Source organism: Mesoplodon mirus (assembly GCF_964341445.2).
Source record: "Mesoplodon mirus genome assembly, chromosome: 7".
NCBI lineage: Eukaryota > Metazoa > Chordata > Mammalia > Artiodactyla > Ziphiidae > Mesoplodon > Mesoplodon mirus.
Window position 1 is genome coordinate 64,417,661 of NC_138983.1, and position 16,469 is coordinate 64,434,129.

At 45.5% G+C, this 16,469-nt stretch overlaps 1 protein-coding gene across 4 annotated transcripts in view; it reads right to left on the minus strand.

Moving 5' to 3' along the window:
* Window positions 1–14,934, minus strand: part of GALNT18 (polypeptide N-acetylgalactosaminyltransferase 18) — a 355,103-nt gene extending 340,169 nt beyond the window's left edge. For 2 of the 4 annotated variants that reach the window (XM_082627907.1, XM_082627908.1), the window contains exon 1: window positions 14,243–14,933. In XM_082627907.1, the coding sequence (XP_082484033.1) occupies window positions 14,243–14,477 (235 nt within the window). In that variant the 5' untranslated portion in view covers window positions 14,478–14,933. Of the gene's footprint in view, window positions 1–14,242 lie in introns of all 4 variants that reach the window. The other 2 variants (XM_082627905.1, XM_082627906.1) reach the window with 2 other exon arrangements.
* Window positions 14,935–16,469: the final 1,535 nt, after the last annotated feature.

A 16,469-nucleotide genomic window follows, 5' to 3' on the forward strand; every position in this document is an offset into this window, starting at 1 on the left:
GTCCCACATTTACACACTTCTGCCCCTCCAACTTCATGCATAATCCTCTCTCTCCCAAAATTCCACCTTGGTGCCTTCTGACTACATTCATCACTCATATTCAGCTTGGTGTTTCCCCAAAGGACTTTCTGTGCAATATCACCTCCATCTGGACTGCCCTCCTATATGCTTCTCACAGGGCAGCCTATCTGTCCTAGTCTCCAGAATTGAACCCAAGCAATGAAACAGGGCAACAATCCTAAAGAGACCCCCAAGCCCCAAATCAAAGCAGTAGCCCATTCAGCTTTCCAAGTTAAGTCAGAAATCCTATAGGATGGTAATGAAGATGCTCCAGTAACCCTGTATGTGGCTCTGGATCCCATAAGCATCTTTGCAAAAACACAGACCAGCCAAACCCAAGGAAGTGAAGTTGAACTTCAAGGCCCTCACAAGCCAGAAAACCAGACTGTGGCTCTGCGACATTTCATTCTGAATTCTCCTTGAGATTCTATATCAACCTACTTATCAAGGGCAAATAACAATTTATGTCAAGTGAGTGGGAAAGAATGTGGAATTCATTTATTTTACAGCCTACACACTTCTGGATAAAAATGAAAATTCTTTGGCCATGTGAAAAAGTTGTATTCTTTGGCAAGGCTTTTCTACTCCATGTAGATGTGGTCCTGGGCAATTAATACAGATAACTGGGCTCAATCTCTAAATTTTGCTATTGAACTCTCTCAAAATATCAATCTCTGTTACTAATATAATTTTACATGCCACAGTTCATTCTGAAGGACAAATCGGTTTACTCTTTAAATGACACCCTTTCCTCAAATAATCTCCAAGCATTTAGCATATCCTCTTCTTTACAACCCTGCCAAGTCCGGAATCAGATGAGAAGGACACCAGCCAATTCTTAGTGACATCCAAAAGCTATAGGGGACAGAAAAAAAAAAAAAAAATCTCCCAACATCCAGGCCTTGGATATTTTCTGATTTTTAGGAACCATATATGCGTTTGTAAATCTTGGTGAGCAGCCTACTGTTACTGGCCTGATGTACATTAATATGCACATAACATGCCTAATAAAATTTTAGGAAACAAAAGCAGTTAATAATCCATTTCTCCCATTGTTGCAATGATCTTGACTCAAAGAAGTAAGATAATGGATTTAGAAATTAGTCATATAGACTTCCGGGTAAGATGGCGGAAGAGTAAGACGCGGAGATCACCTTCCTCCCCACGGATACACCAGAAATACAGCTACACGTGGAACAACTCCTACAGAACACCTACTGAACGCTGGCAGAAGACCCCAGACCTCCCAAAAGGCAAGAAACTCCCCACATACCTGGGTAGGGCAAAGCGGAGAGATCCACACACACAGGATCAGTGCCGAGCGGCACTCACCAGCCCGAGAGGCTTGTCTGCTCGCCCGCCGGGGCGCGCAGCGCTGGAAGCTGAGGCTCGGGCTTCGGTCAGAGCGCAGGGAGAGGACTGGGGCTGGCGGCGAGAACTCAGCCTGAAGGGGGCTAATGTGCCACAGCTAGCCGGCAGGGAGTCCAGGAAAACTCTGGAGCTGCCGAAGAGGCAAGAGACTTTTTCTTCCCTCTTGGTTTCCTGGTGCGCGAGGAGAGGGGATTAAGAGCGCTGCTTAAAAGGGCTCCACAGACGGGCGCGAGTCGCGACTGAAAGCGCGGAGCCCAGAGACGGGCGTGGGACGCTGGGGCTGCTGCCGCCGCCGCCAAGAAGCCTGTGTGCGAGCGCAGGTCACTGCCCACACCGCCCTTCCGGGAGCCTGTGCAGCCCGCCACTGCCGGGGTCCCGGGATCCAGGGGCGGCTTCCCTGGGAGAACGCACGGCGCGCCTCGGGCTGGTGCAACGTCACGCCGACCTTTGCCGCTGCAGGCTCGCCCCGCACACCGTGCCCCTCCCTCCCGCCCAGCCTGAGTGAGCCAGAGTCCCCGAAGAGGCTGCTCCTTTAACCCTGTCCTGCCTGAGCAAAGAACAGACGCCCTCCGGCGACCTACACACAGAGGCGGGGCCAAATCCAAAGCTGAGACCCAGGAGCTGTGAGAACAAAGAAGAGAAAGGGAAACCTCTCCCAGCAGCCTCAGAAGCAGCGGATTAAAGCTCCACAATCAACTTGATGTACCCTGCATCTGTGGAATACATGAATAGACAACACATCATCCCAAATTGAGGAGCCAGGAGTCAGTGCTGTGCCTCTGAGGTGGGAGAGCCAACTTCAGGACACTGGTCCACAAGAGACCTCCCAGCTCCACATAATATCAAACGGCAAAAATCTTCCAGAGATCTCCATCTCAACACCAGCACCCAGCTTCACTCAACGACCAACAAGCTACAGTGCTGGACACCCTAAGCCAAACAACTAGCAAGACAGGAACACAACGCCACCCATTAGCAGAGAGGTGGCCTAAACTCATAAAAAGTCTCCAGACACCCCAAAACACACCACCAGACGTGGACCTGCCCACCAGAAAGACAAGATCCAGCCTCATCCACCAGAACACAGGCACTAGTCCCCTCCACCAGGAAGCCTACACAACCCACTAAACCAACCTTAGCCACTGGGGACAGACACCAAAAACAACGGGAACTACGAACCTGCAGCCTGCAAAAAGGAGACCCCAAACACAGTAACATAAGCAAAATGAGAAGACAGAAAAACACACAGCAGGAGAAGGAGCAAGATAAAAACCCACCAGATCTAACAAATGAAGAGGTAATAGGCAGTCTACCTGAAAAAGAATTCAGAATAATGATGGTAAAGATGATCCAAGATTCTATTTCCCAGATCCAAAATCTTGGAAATAGAATAGACAAAATGCAAGAAACAGTTAACAAGGACCTAGAAGAACTAAAGATGAATCAAGCATCGATTAAAAACACAATACATGAAATAAAAAATACTCTAGATGGGATCAATAGCAGAATAACTGAGGCAGAAGAATGGATAAGTGAGGTGGAAGATAAAATAGTGGAAATAACTGATGCAGAGCAAAATAAAGAAAAAAGAATGAAACGAACAGAGGACAGTCTCAGAGACCTCTGGGACAACATTAAACGCACCAACATTCGAATTATAGGGGTTCCAGAAGAAGAAGAGAAAAAGAAAGGGACTGAGAAAATAATTGAAGAGATTATAGTTGAAAACTTCCCTAATATGGGAAAGGAAATAGTTAATCAAGTCCAGGAGGCACAGAGAGTCCCATACAGAATAAATCCAAGGAGAAATACGCCAAGACACATATTAATCAAACTGTCAAAAATTAAACACAAAGAAATCATATTAAAAGCAGCAAGGCAAAAACAACAAATAACACACAAGGGAATCCCCATCAGGATAACAGCTGATCTCTCAGCAGAAACTCTACAAGCCAGAAGGGAGTGGCAGGACATAATTAAAGTGATGAAGGAGAAAAACCTGCAACCAAGATTACTCTACCCAGCAAGGATCTCATTCAGATTTGATGGAGAAATTAAAACGTTTACAGACAAGCAAAAGCTGAGAGAGTTCAGCACCACCAAACCAGCTTTACAACAAATGCTAAAGGAACTTCTCTAGGCAAGAAACACAACAGAAGTAAAAGACCTACAATAACGAACCCAAAACAATTAAGAAAATGGGAACAGGAACATACATATCAATAATTACCTTAAATGTAAATGGACTAAATGCTCCCACCAAAAGACACAGATTGGCTGAATGGATACAAAAACAAGACCCATATATATGCTGTCTACAAGAGACCCACTTCAGACCTAGAGACACATACAGACTGAAAGTAAGGGGATGGAAAAAGATATTCCATGCAAATGGAAACCAAAAGAAAGCTGGAGTAGCAATTGTCATATCAGACAAAATAGACTTTAAAATAAAGACTACTAGAAGAGACAAAGAAGGACACTACATAATGATCAAGGGATCAATCCAAGAAGAAGATATAACAATTGTAAATATTTATGCACCCAACATAGGAGCACCTCAATACATAAGGCAAATACTAACAGCCATAAAAGGAGAAATCGACAGTAACACACTCATAGTAGGGGACTTTAACACCCCACTTTCACCAATGGACAGATCATCCAAAATGAAAATAAATAAGGAAACACAAGCTTTAAATGATACATTAAACAAGATGGACTTAATTGATATTTATAGGACATTCCATCCAAAAACAACAGAATACACATTTTTCTCAAGTGCTCATGGAACATTCTCCAGGATAGATCATATCTTGGGTCACAAATCAAGCCTTGGTAAATTTAAGAAAATTGCAATTGTATCAAGTATCTTTTCCGACCACAATGCTATGAGACTAGATATCAATTACAGGAAAAGATCTGTAAAAAATACAAACACATGGAGGCTAAACAATACACTACTTAATAACGAAGTGATCACTGAAGAAATCAAAGAGGAAATTAAAAAATACCTAGAAACAAATGACAATGGAGACACGACGACCCAAAACCTATGGGATGCAGCAAAAGCAGTTCTAAGAGGGAAGTTTATAGCAATACAATCCCACCTTAAGAAACAGGAAACATCTCGAATAAACAACCTAACCTTGCACCTAAAGCAATTAGAGAAAGAAGAACAAAAACATCCCAAAGTCAGCAGAAGGAAAGAAATCATAAAAATCAGATCAGAAATAAATGAAAAAGAAATGAAGGAAACGATAGCAAAGATCAATAAAACTAAAAGCTGGTTCTTTGAGAAGATAAACAAAATTGATAAACCATTAGCCAGACTCATCAAGAAAAAAAGGGAGAAGGCTCAAATCAATAGAATTAGAAATGAAAAAGGAGAAGTAACAACTGACACTGCAGAAATACAAAAGATCATGAGAGATTACTATAAGCAACTCTATGCCAATAAAATGGACAACCTGGAAGAAATGGACAAATTCTTAGAAATGCACAACCTGCCAAGACTGAATCAGGAAGAAATAGAAAATATGAACAGACCAATCACAAGCACTGAAATTGAAACTGTGATAAAAAATCTTCCAACAAACAAAAGCCCAGGACCAGATGGCTTCACAGGCGAATTCTATCAAGCATTTAGAGAAGAGCTAACACCTATCCTTCTGAAACTCTTCCAAAATATAGCAGAGGGAGGAACACTCCCAAACTCATTCTACGAGGCCACCATCACCTTGATACCAAAACCAGGCAAGGATGTCACAAAGAAAGAAAACTACAGGCCAATAACACTGATGAACATAGATGCAAAAATCCTCAACAAAATACTAGCAAACAGAATCCAACAGCACATTAAAAGGATCATACACCATGATCAAGTGGGGTTTATTCCAGGAATGCAAGGATTCTTCAATATACGCAAATCAATCAACGTGATACACCATATTAACAAATTGAAGGAGAAAAACCATATGATCATCTCAATCGATGCAGAGAAAGCTTTCGACAAAATTCAACACCCATTTATGATAAAAACCCTGCAGAAAGTAGGCATAGAGGGAACTTTCCTCAACATAATAAAGGCCATATATGACAAACCCACAGCCAACATCGTCCTCAATGGTGAAAAACTGAAACCATTTCCACTAAGATCAGGAACAAGACAAGGTTGCCCACTCTCACCACTCTTATTCAACATAGTTTTGGAAGTTTTTGCCACAGCAATCAGAGAAGAAAAGGAAATAAAAGGAATCCAAATCGGAAAAGAAGAAGTAAAGCTGTCACTGTTTGCAGATGACATGATACTATACATAGAGAATCCTAAAGATGCTACCAGAAAACTACTAGAGTTAATCAATGAATTTGGTCAAGTTGCAGGATACAAAATTAATGCACAGAAATCTCTGGCATTCCTATATACTAATGATGAAAAATCTGAAAGTGAAATCAAGGAAACACTCCCATTTACCATTGCAACAAAAAGAATAAAATATCTAGGAATAAACCTACCTAAGGAGACAAAAGACCTGTATGCAGAAAATTATAAGACACTGATGAAAGAAATTAAAGATGATACAAATAGATGGAGAGATGTACCATGTTCTTGGATTGGAAGAATCAACATTGTGAAAATGACTCTACTACCCAAAGCAATCTACAGGTTCAATGCAATCCCTATCAAACTACCACTGGCATTTTTCACAGAACTAGAACAAAAAATTTCACAATTTGTATGGAAACACAAAAGACCCCGAATAGCCAAAGCAATCTTGAGAACGAAAAATGGAGCTGGAGGAATCAGGCTCCCTGACTTCAGACTATACTACAAAGCTACAGTAATCAAGACAGTATGGTACTGGCACAAAAACAGAAAGACAGATCAATGGAACAGGATAGAAAGCCCAGAGTTAAACCCACGGACATATGGTCACCTTATCTTTGATAAAGGAGGCAGGAATGTACAGTGGAGAAAGGACAGTCTCTTCAATAAGTGGTGCTGGGAAAACTGGATAGGGACATGTAAAAGTATGAGATTAGATCACTCCCTAACACCATACACAAAAATAAGCTCAAAATGGATTAAAGACCTAAATGTAAGGCCAGACACTATCAAACTCTTAGAGGAAAACATAGGCAGAACACTCTATGACATAAATCACAGCAAGATCCTTTTTGACCAACCTCCTAGAGAAATGGAAATAAAGACAAAAATAAACACATGGGACCTAATGAAACTTCAAAGCTTTTGCACAGCAAAGGAAACCATAAACAAGACCAAAAGACAACCCTCAGAATGGGAGAAAATATTTGCAAATGAAGCAACTGACAAAGGATTAATCTCCAAAATTTATAAGCAGCTCATGCAGCTCAATAACAAAAAAACAAACAACCCAATCCAAAAATGGGCAGAAGACCTAAATAGACATTTCTCCACAGAAGATATACAGACTGCCAACAAACACATGAAAGGATGCTCAACATCTTTACTCATTAGAGAAATGCAAATCAAAACTACAATGAGATATCATCTCACACCAGTCAGAATGGCCATCATCAAAAAATCTAGAAACAATAAATGCTGGAGAGGGTGTGGAAAAAAGGGAACAGTCTTGCACTGCTGGTGGGAATGTGAATTGGTACAGCCGCTATGGAGAACGGTATGGAGGTTCCTTAAAAAACTACAAATAGAACTACCATATGACCCAGCAATCCCACTACTGGGCATATACCCCGAGAAAACCATAATTCAAAAAGAGACATGTACCAAAATGTTCATAGCAGCCCTATTTACAATAGCCCGGAGATGGAAACAACCTAAGTGTCCATCATCGGATGAATGGATAAAGAAGATGTGGCACATATATACAATGGAATATTACTCAGCCATAAAAAGAAATGAAATTGAGCTATTTGTAATGAGGTGGATAGACCTAGAGTCTGTCATACAGAGTGAAGTAAGTCAGAAAGAGAAAGACAAATACTGTATGCTAACACATATATATGGAGTTTAAGAAAAAAAAATGTCATGAAGAACATAGGGGTAAGACAGGAATAAAGACACAGACCTACTAGAGAATGGACTTGAGGATATGGGGAGGGGGAAGGGTAAGCTGTGACAAAGTGAAAGAGCGGCATGGACATATATACACTACCAAACGTAAGGTAGATAGCTAGTGGGAAGCAGCCGCATAGCACAGGGAGATCAGCTTGGTGCTTTGTGACCGCCTGGAGGGGTGGGATAGGGAGGGTGGGAGGGAGACGCAAAAGGGAGGGGATATGGAAACATATGTATATGTATAACTGATTAAATTTGTTATAAGGCAAAAAATTTAAAAATAAATAAATAAATAAATAAATAAATAAATTTAAAAAAAAAGAAATTAGTCATATAATGTAATACACGATTAATCATGGTATTCAGAAGGGTAAATAGGTGTTAGAAGAACACCACCCAGGAATTCAATATCCTTTTAGATTTGTTTACTCTCTTGAATTCTTTATGCTACCATCATCCCTCACAAAAATCTAACACTCTGATGTTTCCTTTCTCCCAAAACAGTGATTTGCAACCCTTTCTTTAAAAAGAAAGCATAGCCCTTTTAAAAATGAAATATTTTACAGAATTCCAAATATAAGACAGATGAAACAGGAACAACATTGGTTGCATGGAGGGGAGAGAATGGGTACCGGCGGGGTCCAAGAGACCTCACTTGACCCTTCTATTTATTTTTTTCTTTTTTAATTTATTTATTTTATTTATTTATTTTTGGCTGCGTTGGGTCTTCGTTGCTGCACGCTGGCTTTCTCTAGTTGCGGCTAACAGGGGCTACTCTTTGTTGCGGTGCACGGGCTTCTCACTGTGGTGGCTTCTCTTGTTGCGGAGCACAGGCTCTAGGTGCACAGGCTTCAGTACTTGTGGCACGCGGGCTCAGTAGTTGTGGCTCACGGGCTCTAGAGCGCTAGCTCAGTAGTTGTGGTGCACAGACTTAGTTCCTCCGCGGCATGTGGGATCTTCCTGGACCAGGGCTCGAACCTGTGTCCCCTGCATCAGCAGGTTGATTCTTAACCACTGTGCTACCAGGGAAGCCCAACGCTTTTATTTCTTAAGCCCCAGGACAAACCTTCCAGAAGCTTGGGGCTCCTGGGGACAGAGTTTGAAAATCACTACCCTAAGGCATATGTGTAAAGCAAAAATTATGTATATAAAATAGAACAGAGGCATAATATATATTTCATTAATTAATTAATGATATCTGGAAATAAAACATATATATAAAATACACAAATCGCAAACACTGATATCCCAAGAGGAAAAACTGGCAAAGGACACCAATACGAGGTTAAAACAAATATAGGGCTGGGGAGAAGATACTAAGTTCTACAGTAATCAAAGAAGTACAAAGCAAAAGAATAGAACATTTGACAGTGGTTACATCTGCCCAGAAAAAGTTGAAGGACAGCACCCAATGCTGGCCAGCCTCCGTGAAACAGGTACAATAATACATTGCTATTGGCTGTATAGAAAGACTCTCCTTTTGAAAAACAACCTTTCACAAAAATGTTCATATTCTTTGAATCAGTAGTAATCCCACTTCTGGAAACACATCATTAAAATCGTTCAGAAGAAGAACACGGTGAAGTGAAGATGTTTATTTCTGCGTTAATTATAATAGAAAAGCAAATGTTCAGTAACAGGCAAGTGGTTAAATCGATAATGGTATATTGATGGTGCAATATTATGCAGTCACTAAAAATACAGTAAAATTTCTCTTTAAATATCTTCCACTTAATCACCTCTCCAGATGAAGCATGCTTTCATTCTCTCCATGAAAAACAAAACAAAACCAGGTTGCCTTTGTCCCTCTGTGTCAGCTTCTCTCTCCCACCCCATTCACATCTCCTGCTAACAACTGAGTAATACTCCTACCAAGAGTCCACTGGGTTTGTTTCCAAATGTGTTTAGACTCTTGGTACTTGTCATTGTAACAGCATAATTTAATTACATATTATATAAACCAATGGAATATCATTGCTAAAAAGATGAGAGTTGTTTCTAAGAAAATTAATTTAAAGCCTTGGAAAGACTTATAAAGTTAGTCACATAAATAGCAGTCAAATTACTCGTGAACAAAATCACAGCAAAAGACCAGACAAAAGTCATAAAAAGTTAGGCTACTACACTGCTTCATAAGCATCTTCAAGTTCTCAGTGAATGTTAAAGAAAACAGAACTAGAAATCAGACTTTGTAAACAGCACCTTATGGGAGTGGTTCATTCAAGGAAGATGATCAGAAAGGCAATGGGCAGACCCAGCCCAAAGACAAAGCCTTGGCCTTACATCAAAAGGCTGACAAATAAATGCACATTTTGAATAATATTAAAACAAAATATTTAATGCATGTATGTAAAATTTTGGTTTATTCTCCTCTTTAACCAGTTTCTCAATAAACTGACTAACTTAAACCCCAACTGTGTTGAATAAGAAGGATTCTATCGTCCTTTAAAAACGAGTTCACTACAACAGGGACCAGGAGTGTCTTCATTCACCACTGTATCCAATTTCACCTCCCCAGTGTGTTGCCTGGCACATACTAGGTCTCCAATAAATAAGGACTAAATCGATAAACTATGTAGCAAATATGGAAAAACTGCTTCTAACAAAAAGCAAACTGAGGAAAGCAGAATATTAAATTACATGTAAACCACGACTACACCTTCATTTTTAAATACGGAGGCAGATGGACAAAACTAGAAGGCAATGCTCAAAATACAAAACAGTTGTTTTACGTTAGAATGAATTGGAGGCAATTTTATACATTTTAAAATATTTTCTTCAATGTTGGCACATTCTTTTACAGATTCAAAAAGATACTCATCAAAAAAAAAGAGGGGCTTCCCTGGCGACACAGTGGTTGAGAATCTGCCTGCCAGTGCAGGGGACACGGGTTCGAGCCCTGGTTTGGGAAGACCCCACATGCCACGGAGCGACTGGGCCCGTGAGCCACAACTACTGAGCCTGCGCGTCTGGAGCCTGTGCTCCGCAACAAGAGAGGCCGCGACAGTGAGAGGCCCACGCACCGCGATGAAGAGTGACCCCCACTCACCACAACTAGAGAAAGCCCACGCACGGAAACGAAGACCCAACACAGCCAAAAATAAATTAATTAATTAAAAAAAAAAAGACGTTTCGGTTTCTACTGGACTTCCACAATAAGAAGTGAATCCACATTTCCATTTCCTAAGCTCTCCAACACTTCAGCCTCGTTCAGCACTTTCTACTTAACCCACTGCACCACCTCCACACAGCAATCCCATCTTTCTCCTCCTAAGACCAAACATGTACTAACACTAATCTTGTGTTTCCAATCTATCAGGATGCTATTTTTAAAATCTGGAGTTATCCACCCTCTCATTTACCATCTATCTGGTTAAAAAAATATATCAAAACTCTAATTTACATTCCTAAGAGATTCCCAAACACCATCTAATTAAATCATTCAATCAGAAAACAAATTAAAATGAACTACCACTGCAACCCCCAAGAGGAAAATAAACTTTTCAGTCATGACTGGAATGTAGCTTTAGGGTGACGCTCCAAAGCCTCTTCTAATTGCAAGTCCTATGGAGCATCCAGCAGAACATTCTGTGACATTTGCAGCTTCCGAGACAACTTTCCTTCCAAAGCAAAGAGGAGCCTGTGCAAGGTTCCAAAGCAAAACATAGTCGTTTGAGAATGGAAATGCTTTTATTATTGACTAACCAGTGCACTGGGGACCCTCACTGTGTACCCATTCATTCATCCACTCGTCCATCCAACACGTACTCTCTGAGGAATGTGCCAGGAACTGTCCTGGGTGTTCCACGAACACCTTTTAAGTGAATGTAACCTCTGCCTTTTGGCATGAAACAAAACAGAACCCAGAGATTCCTGAGTTTAACTATGGAAGAGTCTCCAAGTGGAAAGGCTATGACTCCATCATCCCTCAGCCACCCTCTGAAGTCTCTAAGTCTGACACCCACTCCCACCATCAAGTGACTCCAGGAGAGCACTGTTGTCCCTGTGACCCTCTGGCCCTCTTAAGAGACAGTATAGTATGTGGTTAAGAACACAGATCCTGAAGCGACATTAGCTGGGTTTAAATCCCTGCACCTTAGGCAAATCATATAACCTCTCCGTCTGTAAAATGGAGCTAATATACCTACCTCATAGGGTGAGGAGGATTAAATAAGTCAGTATACATAAAGCACTTAAAATAATGCCTGGCACATAGCAGCTGCTCTATAATTTTTAGCTACTATTATTATCATCCCTATTCCCCCTCAGCTCAGCAGAGTAAACGGGATGGCTCAAAATGCTCTACTAACTAGAGGAAACTTGACAGTGGAATACACACAATCAGCCCGTATCATCAAGGACAAGCCTTTGACCTTTTCCTTTCCCACCCTCTGCCTTCAGAGAGCTGCACTTGGCCAGTCCCAAATATAGTAGGCCCCTTACTTAAGGAGGTAAATCCCTAAATTTAAATTCCCCAAATACTAGCTTAGGGATGGCTCCAGCACCACTGGGGGAGCTGTCACTAGTCATGGCTATGCCATCATGGCACAACCAGCCAAGCACCCTCTGCCCTCCCCCTGCTTCATGGCTAGTCTTTCCCAAATCATTGACCCTTCCCCAAGCCACTAGGGGTTGTGGTTTCTGCCTTTCCGCCTGAGAATCTGGTCGTTTCTGAATATCTACGGGACTCATAACACCGTCATTGCACATACACAAGACAACTGGAGCAACACATGTTTTAAGAATCCTGCCCCCTCTTATTTTCCCGTCTCTCTCAATTTTTTCAGGTATATATTTGAAAGTTCCGAACAAGGCATAGCTATAAGATTTCTTGGGAGCAAAAGCACAAAGCCTCCTTTCACCTTCCACACTGCACTCATTTTCATGTACAGCCTTATAAGTCACGTGACACGGTCCACATTCTACATGATAGGGGTGCATCTGGGATGAGCTCATGGGTTAATAATGTCTCCTCACTGCTTCCCAAAGTAGTACCTTGCTCACCTCCTCCCTGACCAGATAAGAAAGCACAAGAGAATCATTTTCCAGGAACATAAACACACACACACCACACATACACACACACAGAATCTGTGAATGAAAATCTCTTAAAATCTGTGGGCAAACTGGAAATGTCAAAGTAAGGTATGGCCTGTGTCTCCCTGGGAACATTCTGAATCACCCTGGAGCAAACACTGTACTTCTATTGCTGACTAATTGTCCATCTGGACCCATGGGATGGAAAAGGACAAGGAACACAGCAACAGGCACCATCAGATAGATAAACTGGTCTGCCACGCAAGCCCAGTGGCAGGCTGAGAGGCAGGTATGAAGGAGAGCTGTGAACGGCGTCCTTTTCTGGGGAAGTGTCAGAGCCATGAACTTGTTTTGAAGCCATCAGTCAGTCAGGAAGCACCATGGATACGCATACCTCTCCTGCGCTCACCTGAACCTCCCCCTGGGAAGGAAGTATTCTGTACACGTGGGGAAACAAACCAAATGTAGAGAGAGCATCTGTCCCCACGACGGCAGGGGCAGCAGATGCAAGGGTTGGATCCTGACACCCATGTGTAAACAAAAGAGAGTGCTCCTGGGGGAGAAATATTCAACCAGATAAGGGTGCCGAGGTCTGCCGGGTGCTGAAACGAGAGCCTAGCAGGCCTGCCAGGTTTACAGGTGAACTAGGCTCAGCTGGCCCTGCCCTGCCCTTAGAAAGCTGACATGCCTGATAGAAAACAGGTGGAGCAGAGGCGAAGAAACGAGAATGTGAACGTGAGACACGGGCATGTGAGCGCACACACGGCCGGCAGGGCCCAGAGCTCTCTATCCGCTGCCTCTGACAGCTCATCGGACACGGTCGCCTGGGAAGAGCGCTCCGTACCCCATCCTCCCCTTGGTCCCAGCCCTGGCCTCGAGCGCAGTCACCCGGCTCAGCCTTAGACTCCAGACCTACCACGCGCGGGTTTGTCTGCTCTGCCCCAGCCGCTCCCTGGGCGTGGAAGTGGAGCTACCGGAGGGAATGGCCTTCACGGCAGCACGGGGCGGGTTCTCGCGGTCCTGGCCGGAGGCACCAGCGCAGTGGACAGAGCTCCAAGCTCCCATGCTTTTCCCCCGCGCCAACACCTGCTCCTGGAGAGGGTCTTGGACCCGCGGGTAGTGGTGGGAGTGGGGACCGGTAAGGTTCAGACAGCACTCCTAGCCACAGAGCCCCCTGCACTTCCAACAGCCTACAGGCCGCTCACGGCGTGGCTGGAGCTGCGCGGTCTTCCTAGCTCCGGCTCGTCCCGCAGCCTGTGGGTCCTAAATGGCAACGGCGGGGGCCGCTCGGGCATCTCGCCGTAGGCCCTACAGCGGCCAGATGAGCTCGATTGCCCGCGCGCGCTCCCTTGTACACCCACCAACATTCACACGTACGCACACCTTTAACTGGACCTGTGTGCAACCCCTCGAGCAACCAGCCGGTAGCCACACGCACACTGGGACTCGTGCGCAGCGCGCCACCACGCCGCCAGCGAGCTGCACACACCCGCTCGTGGAGCCCCGCGCACACACGTGTGCCCTGGAGAAGCGCGCAGGCCGCAGACACTGAGGGTCCCGCTCTCAGGCAAGAGCGTACACGCAGCCCCCCAAGCGTCTGCGGACTCAGCCCCGCAGTCGCTCGAGAGATGCCTACCAGCCCCAGCGCACCCCGCACCGCTCTGGGCACTCCCTGGCCCCGTGGGCGGCCCAAGTTTCCCGGGGCGTCCGTACCTTGGATATGCTGCTTGATGACATTCTCCAGGTGGTCCAGCCGTTCAATAATCTTCAAGGTGTCCCCTTTGTCTTCCTCCAGCTTCTTGTCGGGTGCCGGCTCCTGTCCCCGCACATACACGCTGGCGATGTAGTTGGTGACCCAGCCCACGTAGAGCAGACAAATGATGTTGGTCATGCCGCTCAGGATCACGCAAGTGGACACCAAAGTTTTGGTCTTCCTGGTGCACACCATTCTGGGCTCCCTCCTCCATATAGAGCTCCCGGGGGCCCCTCCTCTTTGCGCACCCCGGACTCCGCTGTGCTGTGCTCACACCCCCTAGCACGCCTCCGGCCGCCGGGCGCCCGAGCACCTAAGTCCCGACGTTCTCCAAAGCCCGGACCACTGGCGGTGGAGCCGCGGTGCCCAAGTTTGGAGCTCCCGCCGCTGGTCGCCCGGAGAGCTTGACAAAGGAAATGAGGTGGATTTTTTCTTCCAAATTAAAAATCTCCGAGCCCTTCTCGAAGCAGTCGCGGGTGGTCTGCAGCCGCGCGCCCTGATACGCACGTCTGGGAAACTTTGCCACAGCCTGGGTCCGCGGCCGCGCCGCTTCCCATCGCCGGGCGCCGAATGCCTTGGCGGTCCGACCGGCCCGCGCTGCTAGAAGGACAGCGACGGCGGCAGCGGCGGCAGGGAGAGCCGCGGACACAGCGGCCCGGCCCCCTCCGAGCGACAAGCGCCGCCACCAATCGCGCTCCGGCTCGGGAGAGGGGCCGGGGCTGGGCGGTCGCGGACCAACTGGGAGGGCGCGGGGGGCGGAGTCCGGCCCCCCGGCCCCACCTGCTGGCCGCCCTTGGCCCCCGCCCTCCGGGGACGCTCCAGAGCCTCCGCCCGCGCCCGCGCCCGCGCTGGCTGCCCCGGACCAGAAGCTCCCGGGGAGGGCGCGCCGCCAGTCCCAGCCCTAGGTCGGCAGATTCCACCTCTAGGGGGATTCCACCTCTTGCTCTTGCGCAGAAACCTCCAGTCTTCGGAGGTCGCTCGGTTCACCGCTCTTCACTCCACCCGGCCGCGGGGCTTCTCGCGCTGATCCCACCGGCCGGCTCCTCGACCCTTTTTCTGGCTGCCAGGACGCAGAGAGGGCAGGGAAGCGTGGGCCGGATCGCCTGTCCTGTCTTGCCCTTGATCAGGCCCCGTGGGCGTCCACTTCTTCCTTGGCCTCACTTCGACCTCCACCCTGTCAGCCGGCTTCCTGGGTATCTCCAGACTCGGCAGCTGTCAAAGGAGCCAACCCTGTTAGGACTCTCTTAAAAAGATTCTGGACCACCACCACTACCATCCCCCTGGCTAGATTTTTTAAAGTCTGTGAGGCTCCCAGGACAAACTGTGTCTTGTAACCCCAGTTGTCATTTATGTGGGACCAGGCTCGTCCCAGTATGTATAGAGATCCTGCACAGAAATATCCCCGGGGGCTTAAGCTCTCTGTGAACTGTTAAGTCCCTGTACATGCTGTTTGTGATTGATGTTAGGGAGGGGAGAAATGTGCCTGACAGTAGAGGGGCGTGGCTGGACTCCAGTGACTGACACTACTTTGTCTGTTATTAGAGCAAATATTTATTCCTGTTATCCCCTTCTGCTGAACACTCACTCACTTCTTCTCAGAACCTGAATAAAATTCCTTCAAACAAAGACTTTTGAAAACACAGATTTCTATCCTCTTCTCCATCTGTGGAGTGCATCTTCCTGTCCTGAAGAATGTCGCTTTGTGTGCCAGCACTCCAACCAGCCGTGGTCCTGGTACCCAAGGTGGCTCCCTCATGTGATGTCTTCTGGATTCAGGGAACTGCCCTGGTAAAAGACAGGAGGCACAAAACCAACGAAGGGGCACTTTATGGCCATCAGCCAGGAGCCCTTTAACCAGTGCTTTGCTTACAATAACTCCCAAAAGATGCTGTGAAAACAGACACCAACTAGAGATCTTGGAAGATTTCTCTTTACCCATAGCTGGGAAAGAGAACAGTAGGTGTGTGTCAGCTAGAGAGTAGAGAAGGATAGTATGCATGAGTCGATATGTATGCAAAAAGAAAGTACAAACTATTTCTGAAAAAAAGTCAAGGTACAGAAATCTGCATCCATGAGGGAATAAAACTTGCTCTCTCTTTTCCTCTGGAAGTATAATCAGGTCACAAATGGAGGATCTGGACTTTCTTCTGATTGGATGAATTTACAAGCAATGGCCTTGAGTACAGC